Raw genomic sequence first — 19,104 nt, 5'->3', positions numbered from 1 at the left:
GGTGGGCTCCCTCAGTGTCCTTCCAAGGTCCCCTCACACCACCAGGATGTTCTCCCTCTCCCTCCTTGGCCCAGGCAGGTCCTTCAGCACCTCCTGGACGTGCTCACCTGATGAGAAGTGTTTTTCCTGGCCAGGTGCGTGATCCTCCATCATGGTGGTGTCCTGAGGCTGCTCTGCCACCTCTCAGCAAAGGTACCTGAAAAGGAGAGTAAAAACTGACGCCCGTTAGGCAAAACCTGACCCGAGAGGAGCCAAGGGAAGGTCTGGGCAGTCCTGCACAAGCGTGTGCGTGTCACTGCATCCCTCACAGCACACACAGAGGCAGCTCCTGCCAGCTGCATTCAGGTTCCAGGAGTATTTGAGATGTGCCAAGCAAAATGAGCACCCTGGTGCACCCAGGACACTGCCCTGGCACAGCTCTGCCCCTGAGAGCAGCAGGGTAAGTGCTGGCTGACTCCTGTGCACGCTCCAAACTCTGCATTTCCCAGTTTCACCAGTCTGCCAAGAGCTGGATTTGCTGGTGAGGGGTGATGCTGCTGTGGGAGGGGATCCTTCCACCCCTGCGGGCACACCAGCCGGGATACACAGCCGCCACAACACACCCATCACCCTAAAAACCGCCCAAAAGTGACAAATGGGGGCACACCAGGACTACCCAAGGATGGATTCTGGACTCTTTGGGGAGAGGGGCTCGCTCAGCTGTGGCTGTGAGGGGACAGCACAGCCCCTGCTCTAACCCCAAACCCTTCCTGCAGGGCTCAGAGAGCCCCAGCACAGCACAGAGCAAAGCAAACACGTCAGGGGTGGGAGCAGGAAGGTGCCAAACCTCCCAGCCCTCCATCTGCAAAAGGAAATGAAACCTCCAACAACCATTATCTGCCCCCGGTGCAGGCTGCTCTGTGCTGGATGGACAGACAGAGCTTTTAGCTAAGAGCTGGTTAATTACAGCCATTGGCAGTGATTAATAATCAGCTATTAGAGTGATCACATGCTCAGCAGCGGAGCTCAGGTTTCCAGCAGCAAGGAGGAAACTTGTGGTTTTGTCTGCTGGCAATAAATTAACTGCATGCATGGAACCACACAAGGGCCAGTAACCAGATCTCTCAGCCGGCTTTTTTTAAGCCTTAGCAAGATGACTCTGCAATTTAATTACTGCCTTAGACAGCTACAAAGCCATTGGACAGGACTGCAGAACTAAGGTTGCACTGGAATGAAATCACCCATAAAAATGGAGGGATAAAATAAGAAAGAATTAAGTATCTAATTTTTGCTCTAATTGGTGGGCCCTAATTATTTGGACATATGGCTGCCAAGCGCTGAAAGGGTCATATTGATTATATCCAGGCCTCATTTTGCTGATGCTCGATATTGTTTACAGCACTGAAATACTAAAATATAGTGGTAAAAAGCAACCTAGGCACAAACCTGAGTGCAAAACACCCAAATCTGCTGTGCTGCATTTAAATGATGCTGTTTCCTTACTCTGCCTCCTCTCCTCACTCCCTCCCAGGTGTGTTTTGGAGAACAGCAGCCAGGTGTCTGCCCACATCTGGTCCTTTCTTGCCTTTCTGGGCAATTTCCTGGGGCACCAAGCAGAGGGGACTGCTTGGTGAAGGTTCATGTGCTGGCTCCAAGGACAGCATCCCCCTGGGGGAAAGCTTGCAGTTCTCCTGGGGGAAAGCTTGCACTTCTCCTGGGCATGCAGGGCTGCAGCCTGGGGGAAACATTGCAATTCTCCTGGGGGAAAGCTTGCACTTCTCCTGGGCATGCAGGGCTGCAGCCTGGGGGGAAACATTGCAATTCTCTATGGCTGCAGCCAGGGGAAAACCTTGCACTTCTCCTGGGCATGCAGGCCTGCATCCTGGGGATGTCCTTGCAATTCTCCTGGGCATGCAGGGCTGCAGCCCAGGGAAAACATTGCAATTCCCCTGGGCATGCAGGGCTGCAATCTGGGGGGGAACCTTGCACTTCTCCTGGGCATGCAGGGCTGCAGCCCAGGGAAAACATTGCAATTCTCCTGGGCATGCAACTTGGGGAAGTTCTTGCGCTTCTCCAGGGCATGCAGGGCTGCAGCCTGGGGATGTCCTTGCATTTCTGGGCATGCAGGGCTGCAGCCCTGGTGCTGTGGTTGAGCAGAGGCTGCTGTGGGCAGGGCTGGTGTCCCCTGCCTGCCCTGGCCAGCCAGTGCCAGGGCTCTGCAGCACAAGGGAAGGGCCAGGGCAGTGCAGAGCAGCTGGGGTGCTGCTCAGGGCCAGCCCCCACTCCCACCACGGCACGGCACAATGCAGCTGGGGAGGACGCTGACATTAATTTTTCAGAGACAATCTGAGAGGAAGAGCTGCCTCCCTGTTACAGGGGAGAAAACACGGCTGAGAGCATGCAGATCCATCACTGAAACACTCAGGGGGCACCTCAGGCCCAGCTGCAGCCCAGGGAACGCCCCAGTGCCCCCCTTCCTCCAGACACAGGGGCCTGGATGGCTCTGGATGGCAGAAACATCTCCCAGCAGATGGAGCACAGCGTCCTGTGCTGCTCCTGAGAGCCCCCCGTGCCTGAGCCACCCCCAGAGGGGAGCAAAACCACCTCCAGCTGGCACGGGAGGGAGGGAAAGCCTCAGCCTGGCCTTGGGTTTTCACTCAGGTAATGAACTCCCATGACCAGAGAGAATTTATATCTTATTAAAATTCTGAATTCCGATTCTCAAAGATGGACTGAAAGTTCTGAAAGAAGCCCACGGTGATAATCCTCTTTGTTTTTCCTTTTGAGTGGGGGAAGGGGGAATCCTTCTCAGAGAAAAACATAACATCAAGGGGGAAAAAAATATATTCTAAAATATTCTTGAAAATGTAAAACCAGCCCCGCCTTGAAGCAGTGGCTCAGTGATGCATAATTAGAGCAAAGAAAGCTGCACAGAGATAAACTTGAACAGCACCCTCCTCATGGCAGATAAAGCACAAACCCCCCAAAGAACCTTATCCATCCCCAGCAGAACCACTCTCCTTAACCAGGGACACTATCTAAAAAGCAACAGCCCATCCCATAATTAACAGCTCCTCCAAACCTCTCATTTTCCAGACTTCCCGGTGTTGGAAGGGACCTCAAAGCCCACCCAGTGCCACTCTGCCATGGCAGGGACACCTCCCACTGTCCCAGGTGCTCCAGCCCCAATGCCCAGCCTGGCCTTGGGCACTGCCAGGGATGCAGGGGCAGCCCCAGCTGTGCCAGAGCCTGCCCATCCTCATAGGGAAGAAAATCCTCCTAATATCCACTCCAAACTGTCTCAGTCTGAATCCATTCCCTCGTCCCATCACAGCAGCTCCTTGGCAATATTTTCCAATATTCCCATTTCTCATAGATGTTGGAAGGCCACAATTAGCTCAGCCCAAAGCTGCTCTCCGTCCCCCAGCCCCACATCCAGACTGCAGCAGCAATTCCTGCCCTACAGCAAAGAGGCAGCAGGGCTGGGCACAGCCAGGACATCCCAGAAGAGCCCAAAAATCCCCACACAAAGCCTCCAGCACCCTCAGAGCCCAAACTCTCAACCCTTGGGCACAAAGTGGAAGGGAGACAAACCCCGGGCTGCAGACAAGGTGAGCCCAAGGTGCCCCATGGAGGAGGAGAGGGCACCCAATCTGTGCCAGGCACCACCAGCCCTGGCACAGAGGAGAGGGGAGCAGCCCCCCAGAGCCCCTCAGCGGGCACAGCACAGGGGACACGGCCGGGACTGTCCCCAAGCAGGGCAGGGACGATTCTGGGATCACAAGGCTGGAGCAGGGGCTCGATTTACACAGCCCAGCCCAAAATAAACCCGGCCTTGGCAGAGCTGCCTGCAGGTGCTGCGGGGAACCCTGGGGCACAGGGGCAGGAAAATACAGGGGAAGGAAAGGAAAAGGAAAAGGAAATTTCAGCAGCAGGAGGGTGAAACACCCAGGGAGATGCTGGCTGGGATTGCACACTCTGGGACTCAGCACTGCCCCACCAAGCAGCTCCACCCCTCATGCCAGCCACAAAATACCCACAAAAAACCCACAAAATACCCTCAAAATACCCCAAAAAAACCCACAAAATACCCACAAAACACCCAAAAAATACCCACAAAAAACTGACAAAATATCCACAAAACGTCCGCAAAATACCCATAAAATACCCAAAAAAATACCCCAAAAAATACCCAAAAAAAACCCCACAAAATACCCACAAAACACCCAAAAAATACCCACAAAATACCAAAAAAATACCCACAAAATACCCACAAAATATCCACAAAATACCCACAGAAAACCGACAAAATACCCACAAAACCCCCAAGTGATCACCCAGGTAACTCCCATGCAGCTCCACCCCTCATGGAGCCACAAAATACCCACAGAATATCCATGAAATACCCACAAAATACCCACAAAAACCTGATAAAATATCCACAAAATACCCACAAAACACCCAAGTGATCACCCAGGTAACTCCCAAGCCTCTAGGCTATTGTCTCCTGCTCAGCATCTTCCCTCCCCATTATTTAATCAGAAGGGGCACAAAGCGCTCGCTCTTGTTGTCAAAAATGAAGATTCAACAAACACGAGCTAAGCTAAGTTACCTCTGAAAGGTGATCAAACACAAACAGGGCTTTAGAAAAGCTTCATTCCGTCTGAATTACATAATTAAAACAGAGTGACAGCACCGTGAAACAACATCAGCCTGAAAGGCTGTTCATAATTCATAAGCAACTTCCTTTTCATCTCCTTTGTGCTCTTCTCCAAGTACTGTTCTTCCCAGAAGCTGACAGAGGAAGGAATATGGACGATGATCTCATTAATTGCAGGCACTAATATGCAACGAGCTGAGAAATTACATGGAATTTCAGGATATCTACTCAAGAGGATGGAAAACTTCTTTGAGGTTCAAAGGCAAATAATGCCTGTTGCAGCAACAGGACAGAGCTGCGAAAGAAATTGTCTCAAAATTGCATGTTTTCTTTTTTCTTTTTAATAGTTATTATAGTTTAAGTAACTCCTTGGAGGTGTGAAAGTTTTGCCCCTTTCTCCAGGGGCCGGACACTTTACAAGGAGACACGAGGTGGTTTTTGGGCTCACAGCAGAACAGCTTTTGGGGCACAGGAGTCTCACCACAGCAGCATGGGCACCCATTTCCTTCTCCTGTCGCTCCATTCCCCCAACACAGCCCTTGCAAACCAGAGCTGCTCACAGCCCAGAGCCCTGCCAGGGTCACCACGGGGGTCTCCAGAGCAGCCTCGTGGCCAGAGAAAAGCCAAGGAACACTCACTCGCATGCTGGTAAGTTCCTCAGGGCTGCTGAGCATTAAACTAACAGAATTTGCCGTCCCAAATCAGCTTAGGCCCAGTTCAGGGTAGCAATTAGAGACCAGATTATCCAGCACAAAACCCCAGCCCAGGGCCTGAGCTGCAGGACAGGGGAATGGGTTTGCCTGCACGTCCCCTCTGTGCCCCAATAAAACAGCCGTGACCTGCTCCACCTTCACCTCAAAGCCTGAGCATCTCCATTTCCACCCGCAGCATCTCCTGGCATTGAGTGGATCTTCCCTCCTTCATCTTCCATCCCTTCTTAATTTCCTTCTCATTTCTGGCCTGGTTGATCTGACCAACCTTTCCCAGCACCAGAGCAGCCCCCAGGCGTTCCCCGTGAGCTCTCAGAGGGCATTCCAGGGTGGGCACAGCCCAGGGAGGCGCTGGCACTCCGGATCACCCAGCTCATTCCACGACACGATGCGAAAATCAGGCTGCCCCTAAGTCCCCAGAGTTTAGGTAGATTAGAGCTGTGCTCAGCAGGGCTTAGGTGGCAGGACAAAAGGAGGCAGCAGCAGTTTTAAAGCAGCCCAGTGTGCCCAGCAGGCTCTCTGCAGAGAGGGGAGAGAAGCCTCTTTGGCAGGGATTTGCCAGGCTCTGCCTGAGGATTTCTTCTTCCCACCCCCTGCTACAGCATCCTGCAGCTCCACCGAGCCCCAAGATGGTCGATGGGGGGGGATAAATTCCTCCTCCCCAAAATCCTGCTTGCTTGGGAAGCCTTTAAGCAGTTGAACACGTAGAGCGGATCAGAGAGAAGGCAGATCTTATTTACCAGCTAATTCCCTTTGACTCTTCCCATCCCGACCTGCTGCAAACCAGAGCCTCCTCCCCGCTGCTGCTGCAGGTTTAAGGCAGGCTCGACAGCTCTGGGGCTTGTAGCAGCCATTATTCACTGCACAGAAAGTGCTGGAAGGCTGATATGTTCCCCCAGCACTGCCTTCCCCAGGCTGGGATCGTGCCCAGATGTGGCTGCAACGCCAGGCACCAGGACAGAGTCACAGACTGCTTCCCCAGCCACCAAAAGGGATGGGGAGAGGGAAAAGAGGTTCCCCAAAAATGCCCCCGGAGTTTTAATGAATTGGGACAATGGATGGCACAGCAGCTGCTCTGCCCCATCGAGTGCCTGGCAAACATCACCGTGAGGAGGCAGAAATGGCTTTTGGAGAGATTGCACCGCCTGAAGGGAGGCCAGCAGGAAAGCATCCATCCCCACTGGCTGACAGTGCCACACTCCCCTGTGTGGCTCACTGGGACTGTCAGGGGTGTGCCCAGGACAGAGCTGCTGGCAGAGCACTCTGGGGGCTGGCAGGGCTCACCTGCTCTGGGGACAATTGCCACCTCACAAACACAGGGCAGCTCCTGTGGCCAGCAGGGTCTCGTGGCTACCACAGTCTTCCTCATTAACATGAGGCCAGAAACAAGCTGACAGAACTTATTTCATGCTCCAGCGGGTACCAAACCAGGTCCCAAGGCGGGGCCAGGCTGGTGGATTCAGAGCACCCCCATTTCCCCCAGCAGAGCCCATCTGGGAGGGCACTGAGCACTGCTGCACCCATCCTGAGCTCCCTGAAACGTAATTCAGCCAATCAAAGAGCTGAGAAACAGCCCAAAAGTCACCCTGTCAGTGAGATATCCAGGGAACAGCCTCACAGGACCGTGGGTCAAACAGTCTGCATTGGACTGCAAAAACTGCCAGGCACCAGCCACCACCCAGCTGCACCTGAGCCCCATCAAGTTTTGCCTCAGGCTTGAAAAAGACATTGCGAGACGCAAGGTGTGTGTTTATTGCTTACTTTGATCTCAGCTGCTCCCCTTTCTTTGATTTCACAGTGCTGACAACGTTTGCTGCACCCTGACAGAAGCTCTGTGAATATTCAATGCTGCCACAGTAATGAAGATATTAAATATGAAAGATTCTTCATGCCACAGCTCCAGCCCCGTGAGCAATCCCAGCCAGAGCATGAGACACAACCAGGAGAGCCTTGTGGCCACTGGTGTTGCAGGAGATTTTCTCAGGGCCAGGAAAACATTCTCCATGGATTGGGCCATCATATGTGAAGTTATTTTTGAGCTGTTTCAGCACATGGATAGAAAATAAAACGATGACAACGGCACCATCTGCTGCAGCTACTGTCACGCCACCATGGCTGGCATGGCGCTGGCAGCCACAGAAATCCTGTCCCAGGGGAGAAGCCAAGGTGAGGCTCCCCAGGGATCCCTGCCTTAATCCTGCAGGGTGAAATCCCTGCTTTCCTCCTGCAAGGTGAAATCCCTGCTTTCCTCCTGCAGGGTAAAATCCCTGCCTTTCCCCTGCAGGATCCCATCCCTGCGCTTTCCTCCTGCAGGGTGAAATCCCTGTATTCCTCCTGAAGGGTTCAATCTCTGCTTTCCTCCTGCAGGATCCCATCCCTGCTTTCCCATCTCTGCAGGATCCCATCCCTGCCTTTCCCCTGCAGGATCTCATCCCTGCCTTCCTCCTGCAGGATCCCATCCCTGCTTTCCAATCCCTGCAGGATCCTATCCCTGCCTTCCTCCTGCAGGGTAAAATCCCTGCCTTTCCCCTGCAGGAACCCATCCCTGCTTTCCTCCTGCAGGGTAAAATCCCTGCCTTTCCCCTGCAGGATCCCATCCCTGCTTTCCTCCTGCAGGGTCCAATTCCTGCTTTCCTCTTGCAGGATCCCATCCCTGCGCTTTCCTCCTGCAGGGTGAAATCGCTGTCTTCCTCCTGAAGGGTTCAATCTCTGCTTTCCTCCTGCTTGATCCCATCCCTGCTTTCCAATCCCTGCAGGATCTCATCCCTGCTTTCCAATCCCTGCAGGATCTCATCCCTGCTTTACTCCTGCAGGATCTCATCCCTGCCTTTCCCCTGCAGGATCCCATCCCTGCTTTACTCCTGCAGGATCCCATCCCTGCTTTCCCATCTCTGCAGGATCCCATCTCTGCTTTGCAATCCCTGCAGGATCCCATCCCTGCTTTCCCCCTGCAGGATCCCATCCCTGTTTTCCCCCTGCAGGATCCAAGGCTGGCTGCAGCAGTGGGTTCCAGGGTGCTGTATCAGGGACACATCCCAGAGGAGCAGAGGGGAAGGACAGGGTGCCCAGCAGCAGGGCTGGGACAAACATTCCCAGCCTGGAGCAGCCCAGTCCCAGCCTCCCCTGCACTCCATGCACTGTGCTCATTTCACCAAGCCATCACTCCCAGCCACTCGACACCCCAAACTGGGCACCAGCCAGTCCCTGGCCCCTATGCCCAGCTCCAGCTCCCCAGGGGGACTGGCAGACCTGGAATGCAGCAGGAGCTCACCAGGACACTCTGTAAATACAGAGGGAAGGCTCAGCCATGCCCGACACGCTGGTTCCTTAGCCTAGAAAACAGCAAACACGTCAGATCTCACCAGTTTTCGGGGCTCCAGCAGGACCTGTCCTCACCCCAGCAGCCACCACGCCACCAGAGCGGGCTCTGTCACGCCTGTTTTAGCTCCTGTCTGGCTCTGCTGAATTATTTTTGTTTTTCATGACTCAGAGGCCCTTCAGATGAGGTCAAAAGTCACAGTGTGTTTCCTCAACATCATCTTTCATTCTTTAGCGCCAAAAGACAACAAACAATAGGACATTCATCAAGTGTCTCTGTTTCGCTTTTTATGTTGTTGCATAACAGCAGAAAAACGCTGTTCCCTAAAATGTTCACAACTGTATTTACTAAAACGAAAAGCTCCATTTTTTTATTAAATCTCTGTCAGGTCAGTAAGAAGATAAACGTGGGGGGTGGGGGGGGGAAGCCTAATCTGGAAAAGCTCAAGAGAGAAAACAAACAAACAAACAAACATCAGCAGGAGAGCTGAGTGTGGGGATGAGAGAATCCTCAATTTCTGACAGGGAGGGGAGGGACAGGGACATGCCAGCCCAGGGGAAGCAGGTGGGCACCCCAAAAGGAGCACCGGGGAGCTCCGGCCCTGCTCCCAGGAGCTGTTGATCCCACAAGGATCAACAAGGCACCGGTGCCTGTTTCTGCCCATGTTCTGCATGACATGAACAGCAAGGGACTTGTGATGGGAGATGGCTGTGGCTCCCCACACCCTGCACAAGATCACACAATCTGAGAGCCAGAGCTCTTCCTTCCAACACAAAAACCCGACAGTAGCTGCGTTTGTACCTTTATTTCTCCTAACAAGGGAGCACAGTTCGTGCTGAGGCACAGGACAAACGAGGGTTTTACAGCAAGGATGAACAGCAAATAAAAACCTTTATACCAAAACATCCCTACTGAGCTCTTGGATGTCTCTCCCCAGCTGGTCTTTGCCCAGTTTGGGCCACTTGGGATGACAATCAAGCAGCAATCTGTCTTGTCTTGATTTTAGTTTTATGGGGCCGACGAGCAGATTTGAGCACAAGCAGATGCAGGCACTGTGACTAAGTGACAGTCCACACGGGAACACGCACCATAAATTCAGCCTAAGAGTTGTAAAACCATTATTTCCCCTCCTAACCCAAAGGGTAAAGGAAGAGAAAGTCGAAAAAAAAATTCATAATCCACATGCACTTCATCTTCCCCAGGAATTAGCCCAGTTGGTGCCAACCTTTCCCCTCACAGGGATGAGCGAAATTGTCCGAATTTAAGCCTGCCCCAAGTCTCAGAATTCCAGCTCGATCTCCCCCAGTACATTAGTTAAAAATAAACGAGGTGCAATCAGGCTCCTCGGGGATTTTATCCTCTTTCAGCTCTAAATGCAGCTCTGCTGTCACATGTGTGCCATGTACAAAGGGGCCGCCTGCCTCCCAGCATCGCTCCTGCCCCGAAATAATCTCACTCCTGCTCTCGGTTCACCAGGGCTCCATTCACGTTCCCCGGGGTCACGGGCTCTCTCTCAGTCACTAAAACAAAGGCTGGAAGATGCGGGGCCGCTGGTGTGTCAACGCTGCTTGTTTTCATCGTGGATGAATGGAGCCAGCCTGTTTGGAGAGGCTCCGGCCACACCTAAAGCCACGGCTTTGTCATCCCTTATCGAGGGAGGCAGGAGCCTTCTGCTGTCCCCACCGAGCCAAAAGCTTCACCCACCCCACACACACAGCTGCCCCTTTTCTGAGGAGAGGCATTCACGGCTTTTTTTCCTGGCTGCAGCAATCATTACACACAAAAAGTCACTTTACTCCTAGCTGCTCCCTCCCAAGCCTGGCATTCTCCGGTGCTGCTCACCTGGACACAAACACCACAAACCCCACAGCAGGATTTTTCCCTGTAAGAAAAAAAGGAGAGGCTCCTGGATGCTGAGAGAGCAAACGAGCCCAAAAGTCCAAAACTCCTCTGCTAAGGTGAGCAGAAGTGGGTAATGAAACCTGCTCTGGAGCTGAGCACGGGCCCCAGACAGCCCTGACAATAAGCCCTGCTATTAGACACAAAAGCAGTGACATATTTGAGAGATTAGGCATTAAAAAAGTGCCTTCACATTAAAGAGCATTCATTCTTCACCTCCTGCCTGGAGGAACCAGGGGGAAGGGAGGAGCTGGCAAAGTAATCCAGCTACTGCTGACATGGGGGGGGAAAGCAGAACTCAGGCGAAGTAAGCTCCAAAATCATGAAATAAAGAGGCAGCTCAGCAATTCCTGATGCTGGAATTCCACATCGTTCAGGGTGCTGAGTCCCCACCTTGCTCTCAGGCAAGCACCAGCACAGAGCTGGGGCTGCCAGGCAGGGTTTAATATGGAAGGGTGAGGGGGCAGGAGCAGGAGAGATGGATGAGCAAGGAGAGCAGACAGGACAGCAGGCCCAGGTGTGCCCAAGATGCTGCTCAGGATGAGAACAAAACCAGGGACTCCTCCTGCTCACAGCTGCTCTTTTTGGATCACCCAACCCACCACCAGGACCTGCAGGGCTCCACAAACCCCAGAGTCACTCCCTTTGTCCAGCATCCTCATTCTGGTCCCAATATCTTCATTCTGGTCCCAATATCTTCATTCTGGCCCCAATACCCTCATTCTGGTCCCAATACCCTCATTCTGGTCCCAATACCCTCATTCTGGTTCAAATATCTTCATTCTGGTCCCAATATCTTCATTCTGGCCCCAATACCCTCATTCTGGTCCCATCCTCTCTAAATCTGCTCTCCCAGGCAGTGACTCCAAGCCATGCCATGGTTTGAACAGATTTTACCTGCTTTCCTTTTCACCCCCCCCCCCCCCCCCCCCGCAACAGCAATTTATGTTTTTCTGCCTATTCACGCCTGCCAGGCTCTCCATTATTACACCGGGAAATGCTGAGGGAAAACCGTGTAGTTTTCTGTCCAATTTGGAGACGTCCATTGTTAAAAGCTTCTCGTACAAATCCCTCCAGGCAGCTCCAGGCAGCACCCTTTGTCATGCTGATGAGGCAGGAGGTAAAACCACACATAAGCAGTAACTTCAGAGGGCAAAATTTGCTCAGGGTGGAATCTGCCCTTGAATTCAGAGTCGGTGGGAGCTGAAAATCAACCACAAAAGGCAATTCTGAATTTGGATTAAATCCCAGCTTTGGGCTCACGAACACCACAGACTACAGCTGCCAGCAGAGAGCACGAGAAGCTCCAGTTCTGCCACATCACCCAGTTTCCTCTCACCTTAAAGCACACAGGTAACTCAATCCCAGCCACTCTCAGCCCATCAAACAGGATCTGAGGAGGGTAATGAAGCAGGGAGGAGTCAGCACTTTGCACCAGATGGGTCAGCACTAGCCACATTTCCAAATCTTACATTCCCTTCTCTTGTCACCATACCAAAGTCAAGCACAGCCGCAGATATAAATGTCATTTTTATACAAAGGCTCCTCACATAACCCTGAGGGGGCACAAACACAGAGCAACCTCCAGGAAGGAATCCCTGCAGATTATCCCTTCTCTTGGGACAGTCTCCTCTCATCCTGTGGTCTCCAACTAACGCAAAGAGCAGGAACAGCCACTTCTCCTTCTGCCTGAGGCTCATCCTGAGATCCGCAGCAACCAGGCAGGACAAGCCTCATTGCCCATCACTTGGCCTCTCAATCTGAGTGTGGCAGCGCTGGCCCTGCTCGTGGCTTGGCTGAGAACGTGCACAGCTGGCCAGATGTGCCCCCTGCCCCAGGAAGCCCAGGTGAAGTGAAATTTCCATTTCACAGAGAAGGAGAGCAGAGCTGCTTCTGAGCACCGCACACGCTCCACATTGAGACCTTGCACAGCTGGCCAGATGTGCCCCTGCCCCAGGAAGCCCAGGTGAAATGACATTTCATTTCACAGAGAAGGAGCACCACACACACGCTCCACATTGAGACCTTGCACAGCTGGCCAGATGTGCTCCTGCCCCAGGAAGCCCAGGTGAAATTACATTTTTTTCTCACAGAGAAGGAGAGCAGAGCTGCTTCTGAGCACCGCACACGCTCCACATTGAGACCGTGCCAACAAACCTTGGATTCAAGTAACCTTTAATCAAAGAAAAGATAAAATGTTTCCTAGGACAGGGAACAATTTAACCACTCTGAGCACCTCCCCTGCTTGCGCCAATTTCAGCTTCAGAAGCGCAAACTCTCCTTCGCAGGGCACGGAAAGCACTTGGTTTATCTCAGAGGCGAATCTCCAGCCCTCCCCAAGCAGGCCGAGCTGGATGTCCTCAGGAGTCACAGGAGAGGCTTCTTTAGATGTTTCGAGTCATTTACAAACACCTCATGGAATTTCATTCTGCGGCAACTGACTCGAGCCGCTGATGAAATCCATCTGAAATTACATCTGGCACTTCCAGGCAGACAGCCCGGGGCAGGGGCTGCGGGGGAGCCACAAAGTGCAGCTGATAAGTGGCACAAAGCCCTTCAAGTCCCACACGTGCTATTTAAACCCCTCAATACGAGTGGTTTCATCACCTCTCTTGATGTGCTGAAGAGTTAACGCAGCCTTTCCTGCCCCTCCACGCCCCACATCAACCTCTGCCCTTGCCTGGAGCATCACCCGGAGCTGGGGAATCACAGAATGGTGGAATATCCCCATCTGGAAGGGACCAAAGCGATCATCGACCCCGCACAGGACATCCCCACAGTCCCACCCTGTGCCTGGGGGCACTGTCCAAACACACCCGAGCTCTTCTTGGGGACAAACCCCTGTCCAAAGTGAGAAAACCCCACTGCTCTGCAGCATAGCACGGAGGGAAGGCAGAGAGGTCAGGGCAGGTAGAGCGGAGAGGCCGCAAAGATGGAAATAATTAGCCCAAGTGCAGCAATAATCCTTTTAGCTGCACAGAAGGTATCCCCTGGTGCTCCCTTTCCCTGGGTATTTAAAGAAGAGACGCTGAAAACAGGAGCCAGGCCCTGTGTTATGACCACCTTCACTAATTGGTCTGCTAGGAAAGAAAAGGGAAAACCAGTGGATTGATTTCTGAGGAGCAAAAAAGCTCATTAGACTTGCAAAGAAAACCCACTCAAGTCTAAAGGCACAGATACTTCTCCTCCAGACTCCAGTGTAAACCACACATGCTTTCCACTTAAAAAAACCCCAGCCTACAACCAGCAGATTTCAGTGTAAAACAAAGCTCCAGCTCACAGATGGAGGAGGGAGATCCAAGAGAGACTCGGATTCACTCAGTCCCTCACAGCAGAGCTCACCCACCTTACAAACCTCGCAAGGGCTTTCCTAAAGGGCCACAATTCTGCTGCATCCAGCACATCCCAGGGTGAGCTGCAAAGACAGCTTGGGACTGAGGGCTGTCCATGCTGAGCAGCCAGGAGGGAACAGCCCTGCACAGAGCAGGAGCTCCACATCACCCTGGAGTCATCCAGCAGTGATCCAGCGTGGGGGCTGCACCTCTGGCAAGGCACATCTGGGCCAGAATGGTGCTCAGGGAGGTTTCTCCAAGCCCACCTGCCCCAGACCCCTCACCCTAATCCTGGTGCTCAGGGAGGTTTCTCCAAGCCCACCCTGCTTTGCCCCAGACCACTCACCCTCATCCTGCTGCTCAGGGGAGCGGGGACATCTCTGTGCTGCTCTGCAGGACCAGCAGCCCAATCCACTTCTGCAATCGCTTCCTTTTCCATCTCCAGGGGCAGGCAGCACCCAGCACTGCCCAATTTACTGATGAGCACCCCCCCAGTCCTGGGATTTGCCCTTGGGGTGAGCCCCAGGCACCACCCAGCCAGCTCTGGAGCCTGAGCAGCACAGCCCAGCCAGCAGAGCCCCTGAGGTAGGAAGAGATTACACTGCATTGGCAGAAAAACCTAGAAAGCCAGCCCAGCCACTGCAGCAGGAGGGAGAGGCCCTCAGAGAGCTGCTGCTCCTCTCAGCTGAGGCTGGGAACAGCCAGGATGCTCAGCTGGGGCTCCCCGTGCTGCAGGACAGGTACAGAGGGGAACAATCCCCTCAGCTACTCCAACGCAGCCAGAGAGGCCCCTTCTGCTCCAAGAAAGGGCTCTCGGTGCTTTTCCACACACTCGTGGGTTTGCAGATCTCAGAACGAGCCAGAAGGCATCAGCCAAGCCCATCTTGCTCAGGGTTGGCTGCTTTACCTGCGTGCAGAGCCACAACCCCCCTAAATTCCTTTCAAACCCTGCTGCCACATTCCAGCAGCCCCAACATCCTCCCAGAGGGATGCCACAAGCCCTAGCAGTGCACTGCAAGCTCCCACCTCTCAATCCAGCCCCTCACCTTAGCACACAGCCTAGGAGTCAACCAGCCAAGCCACAAGCCCACCGAGCAAACTGGAAAACACTGGGAGCCAGGTGGAAACCATTGCCCTGGCTCCTCCCTGACTCATTCATCAAGTGTCAGAGCATTCCTACAGCTAAATTAGCAGCACTGCCCCAAAGGACACCAGCACCACAGCCAAGCCTCATCAGCAGGCTGCGCTGACAAAATAAGATTATTCTGCTCGAGACAAACTCAAATCTTCCAGCTTTTGAATAATCTTGCTTTTGGGAAGAAAGGGACCGGCCACCCTGAGCATTTCCCCTTAGCCAGCGCCTCGTGATCCAATTTTCCACGCTCTGCCAACCCAGGGGGATTTGTGTGGAGGTCTGGGGTGGGCACAGCCGGCACCAGGATGGGCCCACCAGCCACGGCTGTGCTGCAGGATGTGTCAGGACAATTTGTCACTCCCGTGCTGATGGAGGCAGCATTTCAGGAGCTTCAGCATCGACACCGGCTCCAAAACATTCCCAACGTGGCCGTTCCATCAGCCCTGCAATGCTGCGGAGCCCAAACTGCACGTGGGGACACAAAGGTGACACAAATTCCCTCCATCCCTGCTGCTGCACCCTCAGCACTGCCCAGCAAAGTGGTACCCAAACCCCACGCCTGGAAAACGCTGGAAAAAAAAGCCCGTGGTGCTGCACAGATCAAGGAGCACTCCACGAGGAACACGGCTCTCTGAAATGCAGCAGAGGAGCACAAAAGGCAGAAGATGAAACACCCACCTCAGCAGCGTGCCACGAGCATCCCTGACTGGCTACACCCAGCTCTTCCTCACCGAGAAAGGGCAGCTACAGTGTCACATTCTCCTCTTTTTTATCCTGTGAGGACTGCCCGGGGGAGCAGAATTCACCACGGTTTTTGGGGAAGGAAATGACAAAGCTACAGCATTCCCTTTTCATGTATCAAATAAGTGAAATAAATACAGTTGTTTGGTCCTCCTGAAGGTGCAGTTCTTTAAGCACAGAGGGGATGGGACAGTTTGGATGGAACGCCTTGGGAAGGCAGAGGCTGAGGGCAGCAAGGGATAAAGGGGAGTGGGAAGGGTGAGCAAGCCCAAATTGGAAGCCAGAGCTGTAAATACTTCACACAGTGCTAGACAGAGGGAGACACCAAACCAGCACTGGTACCTGCAGGGGCTGGGCCCATCCCCTGCTCAGGGAGCTGCACACAGAGCTCCCAACACGGCTATCCCCAGTTAATCCCTGCAGGATAAACATCCCTCTCTGATCTGTGACACCATCTGTGGGATGGGCACCGCGTTCCCCGGGTCTCAAAAAATGAACCCCACCTCAAAGAATGAGAAAATGCAACACTTTAATCAGGTGTGAACCATCTGCCAGCAGATCCCCATCCCTGGAAGCCTGGAGTGCAGGCTGGAGCAATCTGGTCTAATGGAAGATGTCCCTGCCCATGCCAGGGGGATGGAACATGGTCTGTAAGGCTCCTTTCAACCCAAACCATTCCACAATTCTATGTTCAAATCCTCTACAAATCACAGGTAAATCAGCCAACACTTTGCTTTTCTCCTTAAGCTGCTCATCTCGGGGTGAAAACCAAGCATTTTGTGTTTCAAGAGTGAACAAAGCCTAACTGGGTTAGGCAATTCTTGACTCCTAAAGAGAACGAGGTTTTAATCCTTCTCCCCTTCAAGAGCAGCCTCCAAACGCCCAACTGAGACCTGTTCTGACTGACCACCCTAAAAAAATAACGCCAAGAAAACTGAAAGCCATCAAACACCCCAGATGCGAGGTGCTGGCAGCAGAGCCAAAACCCCTTCCACGGATGGAAGCAGGCAGCCATTGCTGGACAAGGCACATTAACGATCCTCAGCAGCAAATTCTGTACCACCGATTCACACACACGCATCCAACATCTGCCCACATCCACGCCGGGGGAAGCTCGGGAATACTCTGCATACAAATGGTGACAGCTTAGCTCATCTCAGCTGCTCCTTCCAGCACGAGCAGCAAATGGAGCTGCACCTCGCGGGGTGGTACCGCAGCAAATGGAAGGAGAAACTCCCTCTGAAGTGATGGCAGGATTTGCGTTTCTAGGTGTCCGAAAACACCAGGAGAAATCGTCTTCCCTAAGCCAAGCCTCCCTTGTGCTCGTGTGGCAGCTGGGGATGCAGGCAGACATCTCCATCCCTCACCTGGAACGAGCTGTTCCTGCTCCTTGCAGGGTGAATTGCTCCAAGGCAGGAGGGCAGGTGTGTGCTCCTGGAAACACCTGGCCAGGAAACTTCCCTTTTCCCAGCTAAGTTATATTTAAAATAAAGAAATACCCATCAAGCACGGGGAAAAAAGGCGAAACCCAGAAAGGGGAGGGGGGGGGCAGCTCCACGCCCCACCTGGTGGGATTTGGGGACGAGAAAGAAGAGACAGCATGGGAAGAGGCAGATGGAAGGGACAAGGGGGCAATTCCAGCATGACAAGGGCAATCCCAGCCTGGCACTGGGATGCTTGAGATGTGCCCGGCACATCCAGGGACCAGCACGGAGCCCCATCCCAGCCCCAAACCCACGAGGATGGGCATCCCCATCCTGGGGCTGGAAAACACCCGGGATTCAACAGGATGGGACCCACCTGGCTCACGTTAAACACCGAACCCCTCGACACGGGCACCGGGGGGTGCAACAAAGCCGGGCAGCGCCGGGGTGCCGTGACCTCAATAACGCTTCCCCCCACGCAAAATTTAGGGCTGGGCGTGTGCAGCTCCCTTTTTCCCTTTTTTTTTTTTTAAATTCGAAACGCTTTTTCGTTACGGTTTGCCATTATTGATTAATTTGCCGTTTTTAATCACCGCTGCCTCCCCCCTCGAGGCGGCTGCAGAACATGGCCCCGCGCTGCCGCCCCTCCTGCCGCAGCCCCGGCCCCACCTGCCGGGAGGAACGGGGCCGAAACGGGCGCAAAGCGGGGGGAAAGCCCCAAACCCGCCCTTCTCCATCGCTCCATCCCTCCATCCATCCGTCCATCCGTCCATCCCTCCATCCCTCGCCGCCGCACCTGCCCCGGCTGCCCGCGCTGCCGCAGGGGCCGCGCCTCGCGCTGCCGCAGCCCCGGGGCGCCGGCACCGGGACACGCCCCTCCCGTCGCTTTTGGGATGAAACGGACGGATTTTGCTTCTCGGGGCTTGATTGATTTTTTTGGGTTTTTTTTTTTTTTTTCTCTCCCCCCTCCCCGTTCTCCGCGCGGGACGCGGCGGCGGGAGAGCGCGCCCGCGGGTTCAGCGCCCCGCTCCAGCCCACGGCAGCCTCCCCTGCCCGTACCTGCCGCTGCTGCGGGGGTGTCCGCACCGGAGCCGGCTGCTGACAGCGGTGGCGGTGACGGTGACAGCGGCGGCGGCGGCGGCGGCGCGGGCGGGGCGGGGGCGCGCGCGGGCTCCGGAACCTTCGCCGCGCCGGCGGGGCGGGAGCGCGCGCGCGCGTGCGCGGAGCGCCGCCGAGCCCCCCCCCCCTTCCCTCCCCCCCCCTCCCCCCCCCCCCGGGCCCCCCGCCTCTCGCGGGGAGCGCTCGCCCCGCCCGCGCGCGCGCCCCCGCCGCCGCCGCCGCCCCATTGTCTGCGGGCAGCGGGGGCGCGCGCGCCGCCCCGGCCGGCAGGGGGCGCTGCCGCGATGCCCCCGCCCCTCACGGCCCCGCCCGGCCCGGCCCGGCCCGCTCCGGCCTGCGGCGGCCGCGGTGCGCACCGAGCCCCGGTACATACACACCGAGCCCCGGTACACACCGGTACACACACCGGTAAACACCCAGCTCCGATACACACCCAGCACACACCGAGCCCCGGTACACACCGGTACACACCCGGTACACACCCGGTACACACCCGGTACACACACCGGTAAACACCCAGCTCCGATACACACCCAGCACACACCGAGCCCCGGTACACACCGGTACACACCCGGTACACACACCGGTAAACACCCAGCTCCGGTACACACCGGTACACACCGAGCCCCCCCGGGACACCGCCTCGCCCAGCCCTGCCGCCCGCTCCCATCCCCAGTTCTGCCCGGCCACGCGTCCCGCACACGCTGCGGAGGGGCACGGCCCGCAGCGTCCGTGGGGACGGCGGCAGCGCGGCTCGGGGGGGAGCGGCCGCCCCTCGGCACCGCT

General features: G+C 54.8%; 1 protein-coding gene across 13 annotated transcripts in view; it reads right to left on the bottom strand.

Moving 5' to 3' along the window:
- Positions 1–18,363, bottom strand: part of MAPT (microtubule associated protein tau) — a 43,023-nt gene extending 24,660 nt beyond the window's left edge. For 12 of the 13 annotated variants that reach the window (XM_058041846.1, XM_058041849.1, XM_058041850.1 and 9 more), the window contains exons 1-2: positions 18,259–18,362; positions 108–196 (exon numbers count right to left, since the gene is read on the bottom strand). In XM_058041846.1, coding sequence (XP_057897829.1) covers positions 108–153 — 46 coding nt within the window. In that variant the 5' untranslated portion in view covers positions 154–196; positions 18,259–18,362. Of the gene's footprint in view, positions 1–107; positions 197–18,258 lie in introns of all 13 variants that reach the window. The other variant, XM_058041853.1, reaches the window with a different exon arrangement.
- Between the last annotated feature and the right edge of the window lie 741 nt (positions 18,364–19,104).

This window comes from Melospiza georgiana, chromosome 28 (assembly GCF_028018845.1).
Source record: "Melospiza georgiana isolate bMelGeo1 chromosome 28, bMelGeo1.pri, whole genome shotgun sequence".
Lineage (NCBI taxonomy): Eukaryota > Metazoa > Chordata > Aves > Passeriformes > Passerellidae > Melospiza > Melospiza georgiana.
This window is presented reverse-complemented; position numbering and strand designations above follow the sequence as displayed.